This window comes from Schistocerca serialis, chromosome 3 (genome assembly GCF_023864345.2).
Source record: "Schistocerca serialis cubense isolate TAMUIC-IGC-003099 chromosome 3, iqSchSeri2.2, whole genome shotgun sequence".
NCBI lineage: Eukaryota > Metazoa > Arthropoda > Insecta > Orthoptera > Acrididae > Schistocerca > Schistocerca serialis.
The window spans coordinates 507,862,925-507,870,136 of NC_064640.1; the positions used below are offsets into that span (position 1 = coordinate 507,862,925).

A 7,212-nucleotide genomic window follows, 5' to 3' on the forward strand; every position below is an offset into this window, starting at 1 on the left:
CACTTGTTGAGACTTACCAGCTTGCAGATAATCCAAGAACAGAGTCAGTAGAACCTGGACAGATGAAGAGAAGATAAATTTCAACAAGATGATGATATTTTGGAAAAGAGGAACTCGAAAGTTAAATAACTTCAACCACATTCCTTAGTTGTGCCTAATATTCTAAGAAAGTGACATTGGGAACTAACACACGTTACCTTGCTTAGAATATTTGGCAGAAGGGTTTTAGGTTCATTAAACACCATTCTACAAGTGCCATTTGTCAAGTCATCCATGGTTATGACAGTGATGGATATAATGGTTTGTTATTTCTAGCCAAAGCAGAAATATGGCATGGGCTTTCCACATTTACTATCATTCTTTAAGCATAAAAACACAAAAGATGTGTGTAATTATTTTTTTACCTGAACATTTCTTTCTTATTCTCTGCCATGACAAAAAACTTTGTTCTTTCAAAGGTAACAAATCAAGAAAATTCCGTGTTCTGCAAGCTTTAAAGACTTCTACAAACATAAAAAGCAATTTTCTCTCTCCTTAATTCTCATATATTTCTTATTGTACTGAACTATTAATGGGCACTCTGTTTCAGGTTAATGCAAGCACTTGAGCGCCGAGCTGTAGCCTTGCGCAAAGGTCGTTACAGGAGGCGTGCGGCTGATACACGCGCACAACACAGTGGTGCCCAAAATGTCTGTAACACAGAGAACCACAAGGACACACTGCCGGTGAAGCCTGCATCGCAGTGAGACTTACCATTTGTTGATGTCAGTTAGAATAGGTACCATTTCATATTACATAATTGGCTATTTAGAGTGATAACTGCATTACAGATGTGGCTGTACATATTTTCTTTTTTGTCCAAGTTTTGGTTGTATGTTTCTTGGCTAATTGGGCAGCATTATGTCTGGTACCCTTGTTCTGCTGTTTCAGTCCTGAAATATACTGCTTCAATAACCTTTCCTCATTATACCCATTTTGCTGTGCTCGATAATGAATTTTTCTTTTGCATAGCATACATGATCTTGTTTCTTCTGTTCTGTGTGCTTAGCTTTCCAGTTTAATTTGTAATTTTATTTCTTCATTGGCTGTAGATACCCTTATGTAGGAATTGCCAACTTCAAATATCCTGTAACTCTTCAGGCTTTCCCGGCGATCTAATGACATCTTGGGTTGTCGGGTGTTCCGCCAGATATCAGCGTCGTACTTGCATGATATTTCGGTCAAGTAGCTTGTGACCTTCATCAGGTGCGACCTGAGACTGCTCCTCGAGTAGACCTGGTCCAGTATTTATGCCTATGGCCTTCCCCCTCCACCAACGGCTGCAGCCGTTGGTGGAGGGCGAAGGCCATAGGCATAAATACTGGACCAGGTCTACTCGAGGAGCAGTCTCAGGTCGCACCTGATGAAGGTCACAAGCTACTTGACCGAAATATCATGCAAGTACGACGCTGATATCTGGCGGAACACCCGACAACCCAAGATGTCTTCAAATATCCTGTTTTAAATCTTTGTAACAGTGTATATAGTGTCCATCACAGAAGTTCTCTTTCTTTCTTTCTTTCTTTCTTTTTTATTGCTCTCTGTGCTGCCACTCGGATTGTGTCCTCTTTAAAATAGCATATAATTGACACAAGATGAAAGGTCAAAATATACAAAAGTTGAAAAGTCAGAAAAAATGAAGTAGCATGTTTTGCTAAAAGTTGAAGTAACATACAGGAATGCCTAAATAGAAAGAAAGAAACATTATTCATTCTTTTATAGTTGTTATATGAATGTGACATTCTATGATACTCCTAATACCATTTGACAAACAAACTTCGTATGAAAAAGCACCTAGCCTGCTCTTTCTTTCTCCTGCACTTGGAAAGAAAACAATGTGAGTGAAAGAGGTGGGGAGATGCGAGTAGGCTGCCCACCTAAAATTCCTTATCACGATATATCCTCCACATGCCAGAAAAGCTGTAGCCCTCTGGTAATGGGTTCATCATGACAAAATTCATTTGATGGTATCATCTTCAGTCTTGAGTACTTTGTTTTCCACAAGGAAACAAAAGTATCAGAAGTTGAGAAATTATTTGGAGTTACAGGAAGTTCGTAGGGTTCTCCTGTATTCCTCTCATTAATGAGAGCTCACTTGGAGCCTTTCTAAATTCTCATAAAGATAAGAACTTATTAAAGCAGACTATGCTGTAAAATCTATTATTAAAGTGTATGACCATTGCTGAGAAGTAAGCAGTTTAATTGTTAACCAGTAGTAGACTTGTCGAATGTGTCAGTTGTAGTTGGGTGTCATTTGTTTTAAGATGATCTTTTGCATCTGCACAATCTTATGCTTATATCTGTTAATGAAACTTAATTCGCTTGTGTCTGATCAATCCTGCTGATGTGTGCGAGTTGTTTGCCTGTCCACGTCTTTTGTCTTTTTAAGGTTAATCATATCTTGATGTGACTATATCTGTGGAAAGTGTAAAGCTACATAAATATCTTTTAAAGTGTGATTTGTTGGAAGACATTCTGTACTGAAGTTAGAGGTCACAGTTCAGAGAGAATTTTCAGTATTAAATGTATGTAGTGATCATATATTATTAATGTGAAATGTCTGTCTTTATATAAAGTAATATATACAGATAAACTTTACCTGTTCCTATGTATGTTATGATTTTTTGTCATTTATTATTAAGTACTTGGCTCATTGTGGTAACTTTGAAAGTGTATTAATGTGTCTTTTACATACTTGGCTAATTCAGAAAGTGCATTGATGTACCCTGCAAGTGTTTGCCTAATTGTGGTAATTCTAAAAGGGTATTAGTGTATCCTATAAGTACTTGTCTCATTGTGGTAATTCTGAAAGTGCATTAATGTATTCTGTATGTATTTGGCTAATTATGAAAGTGCATTAATGTATCCTGTAAGTACTTGGCTCATTGTGGTAATTCTGAAAGTGTATTAATGTACCCTGTACATATACGGTTAACTCTGAAAGCGCATTAATGTATCCTGTAAGTACTTGGCTCATTGTGGTAATTCTGAAAGTGTATTAATGTACCCTGTACATATACGGTTAACTCTGAAAGCGCATTAATGTATCCTGTAAGTACTTGGCTCATTGTGGTAATTCTGACAGTGTATTAATGTACCCTGTACGTATGTGGTTAATTCTGAAAGCGCATTAATGTATCCTGTAAGTAATCGGCTCATTGTGGTCATTCTGAAAGTGTATTAATGTATCCTGTGCATATTTGGTTAACTCTGAAAGCACATTAATGTATCCTTTATGTACTTGGCTCATTATGGTAATTCTGAAAGTGTATTAATGTACCCTGTACATATGTGATTAACTCTGAAAGCGCATTAATGTATCCTTTAAGTACTTGGCTCATTGTGGTAATTCTGAAAGTGTATTGATGTACCCTGTATGTATACGGTTAACTCTGAAAGCGCATTAATGTATCCTGTAAGTACTTGGCTCATTTTGGTAATTCTGAAAGTGTATTAATGTACCCTGTACATATGTGGTTAACTCTGAAAGCACATTAATGTATCCTGTAAGTACTTGGCTCATTGTCGTAATTCTGAAAGTGTATTAATGTACCCTGTATGTATACGGTTAACTCTGAAAGCACATTAATGTATCCTTTAAGTACTTGGCTCATTGTGGTAATTCTGAAAGTGTATTAATGTACCCTGTACGTATACGGTTAACTCTGAAAGCGCAATTATGTATCCTTTATGTACTTGACTCATTGTGGTAATTCTCAAAGTGTATTAATGTACCCTGTACGTATGCGGGTAACTCTGAAAGCGCATTAATGTATCCTTTATGTACTTGACTCATTGTGGTAATTCTGAAATTATTCATGTACCCTGTACGTATTTGGTTAATTCTGAAAGTGCATTAATGTATCCTGTAAGTACTTGGCTCATTGTGGTAATTCTGAAAGTTTATTAATGTACCCTGCACCACGTATATGGTTAACTCTGAAAGCATGTTAATGTATCCTGTAATTACTTGGCTCATTGTGGTAATTCTGAAAGTCTATTAATGTATCTTGTACATATGTGGTTAACTCTGAAAGCGCATTAATGTATCTCGTAAGTACTTGGCTCATTGTGGTAATTCTGAAAGTGTAGTAATGTACCCTGTATGTATTTGGTTAATGCTGAAAATGCATTGATGTATCCCGTAAGTAATTGACTCATTGTGGTAATTCTGTATGTGCATTAATGTATCCTGTACTACTATATGGTCATAAACTATAATTGCAAAACTTTCGGTGTTATATTTAAATAAACCTTCCACCAAATGCTAAGTACAACACACATACCTGGATTAGAGACTTTAAAGAAGTAGAATAATAACGTTTAATACCAACTCAACAAAATGGATTAGTCTATTAACATACATAATAAAGGCCAAAGACTGCTTGAATAACTACAGAATCCATGTCATGCGTAGAATTAAACTTCTGAGACTGAGCTATTATGCCCAACGGGTCATATAATTTTGTATTGTCAGACTACTATATATGTGCAAAATATGTGTTTTAATTTGTGAGTGGCATAAATATGAAATTACCAAATCCCAAATTCAATAACAGAATAAACTGATGTAAGGGGAAAAAAACATGTACACACAATGGATCAATGGATGATGGTTCAGTGTTGTATTTGTGAACGTGATTGATTAAATTCAAACAGACCCTATACTTCCAGTATGTCACTAGAGAGAGACTGATTAATAACCATGATTGAGTCATGCAAGGTTCTGTTTCAACCTACCAGGATTGTGAGCTGAGTGCAGCCTGCCATACCACATACAGTGGGCTCTCACCAGCTTGTTGGTTCATCAGTCTGCTGTGCTGTCCACTCGGCTTACTGTACTCACCACTACAGACTGTCTGTCGAAGCTCGTGGGCATCCACAAAAATTTTTGTGGGGGAGGGGTAAGACTAAAATTGCCATTTTTTATATATAAATTCTTCAGTTTCAAGATACTCTATGCACACCTCCTCCCACCTGTATCAGCTGTGAAGAGCATCACTCCCCCTGCTCGCCGGACTGCACAGTACTCCAAAAGAAGAGGAAAACTATGGCATACCATACCCTGGACTGGATGACTTACAGAGAGGCTAAACTGAAGTATGAAAGGTTACACCCCATTCGATTGCTATCATCTTACACTGCCGCCAAGACGACATCATCCTCCTCAGCCACAAAAGTCTCCTCACTTAAACCTTTTACAGTGGCCCCTCAGGGCCGCCTGTCTCCGTCCCTCCTCCTGGTAGTTGGGAGTACATCTGTTTCTCCAAAAGCCTTTCCTTTATGAGCACCGACCCCCCAGACACTGGGGACACAGTTCTCCTCCACCAACCAGAGAAGCAACAGCCTTCTCTGGTTCCTCTCCCATGGAACGGATCCCTTGGGACTCTGCCTTCTAAGGTCTCTACAAGTGCAAAAGTGGATGTCAGCCACTGGCTGAAGCAGCTGCTAGCTGCTGGTGGAAGGGCTTCATGGTCTTCATCCGTACTTACAACTACTTCCAAGAAGCTCTCCTGGCAAGCTCCTAAAGAGCAGTGAGAGGGCAAACAGTCCAGATCCAGACATAATTGCAGAGCGTCTTGCCGAGCATCATGCTTGCACCTCTGTGTCTGGGAATTACTGCCCCACCTTTCGTCTCAAAGAGCGGGTGGAAGGACATCATCTCTCTTTTGCTCCATTGCCACCATGAGCCATATAATGCTCCGTTTAGTGGATGGGAATTTCTCACTGCCCTTGGCGACTACCCTGACACATCCCCTAGCCCAGACCGCATCCATTCCCAAATGATTAAACATCTGTCAGCAGATTACCAGCACCATCTCTTTGCCATCTTCATCTGCATATGGAGCAATGGCAAATTCTCGTCACAATGGCAGGAAAGTATCATTGTTGCAGTGATAAAGTCTGGTAAGAACCCACTAGATGTAGATGGATATTGTCTTATCAGCCTCACCGACATTCTGTGGAAGCTGCTTGAATGTATGGTGAGCTGACGGTTGTGTTGGCTCATTGAGTCTCGGGGCCTTCTGGCTCCATCCTAGGGCAGTTTTTGCCAAGGGTGCTCCACCACTGACAACTTGGTCCACCTGGAGTCTGCCATTTGATCAGCCTTTTCCCAGTGACATCATCTTATTGCTGTCTTGTTTGACCTGCCGAAGGCCTATGGTACCACTTGGCAGCACCACATCTTCGCTACTCTGCATGATTGAGGTCTCCAGGGCCCACTCCCGATTTTTATATGGAACTCTTTGTCGCCCCACACTTTCAGAGTTAGTTAGTGCTTCCCACAGTTCGCCCTCATATCCTAGAGAATGGGGTCCCACAGGGCTCTGTTCTGAATGTCCCACTCTTCATAATTGCTGTTAATGGTCTCCCACTAGCAGTAGGGTCCTCAGTATCTCCCCTCCTATATGCTGATGATTTTTGTGTTTCCTTCTGCCCCTCTTCTATTGGTGTGGCTGAATGTCGACTGCAGGGAGCCATATGAAGGGTGCAGTCATCAGCCCTCACTCATGGCTTTCAGTTTTCGGCCACCAAGACTTGCGTCATGCACTTCTGTTGTCATTGCACTGTCCACCCCGATCTGGAACTGTACCTCAATGAGCAACTACTTTTATGTTGTGAAGACTTATTACTTTTTGGGACTGGTCTTCGATGCCCACTTAACTTCGCTTCCCCAACTTTATCAGCTTAAGGAAAAGTGCTGACAGCTTTTTAATATTATGTAATGTCTGAGCCACACTGACTGGGGTACTGATCACTGTACACTGCTGCAGCTATACAAAGCTCTTGTGCAGTCATGTCTGGACTACGGGAGCCTGATGTATGGTTCAGCATAACCCTCAGCATTGGGGCCGCTGGACCCTATCCACCACTGTGGAGTTGTACAGGGTTATTACAAATGATTGAAACGATTTCACAGCTCTACAATAACTTTATTATTTGAGATATTTTCAAAGTGCTTTGCACACACATACAAAAACTCAAAGTTTTTTTAGGCATTCACAAATGATCGATATGTGCCCCTTTAGTGATTCGGCAGACATCAAGCCGATAATCAAGTTCCTCCCACACTCGGCGCAGCATGTACCCATGAATGAGTTCGAAAGCATCGTTGATGCGAGCTCGCAGTTCTGGCATGTTTCTTGGTAGAGGAGGTTTAAACACTGAATC

At 40.2% G+C, this 7,212-nt stretch overlaps 1 protein-coding gene across 4 annotated transcripts in view; it reads left to right on the forward strand.

Annotated features, from left to right (window-relative positions):
- Positions 1-1,275, forward strand: part of LOC126470391 (uncharacterized) — a 195,808-nt gene extending 194,533 nt beyond the window's left edge. For 3 of the 4 annotated variants that reach the window (XM_050098232.1, XM_050098233.1, XM_050098234.1), the window contains one exon: positions 590-1,275. In XM_050098232.1, coding sequence (XP_049954189.1) covers positions 590-746 — 157 coding nt within the window. In that variant the 3' untranslated portion in view covers positions 747-1,275. The remainder of the gene's footprint in view (positions 1-589) is intronic. The other variant, XM_050098235.1, reaches the window with a different exon arrangement.
- Positions 1,276-7,212: the final 5,937 nt, after the last annotated feature.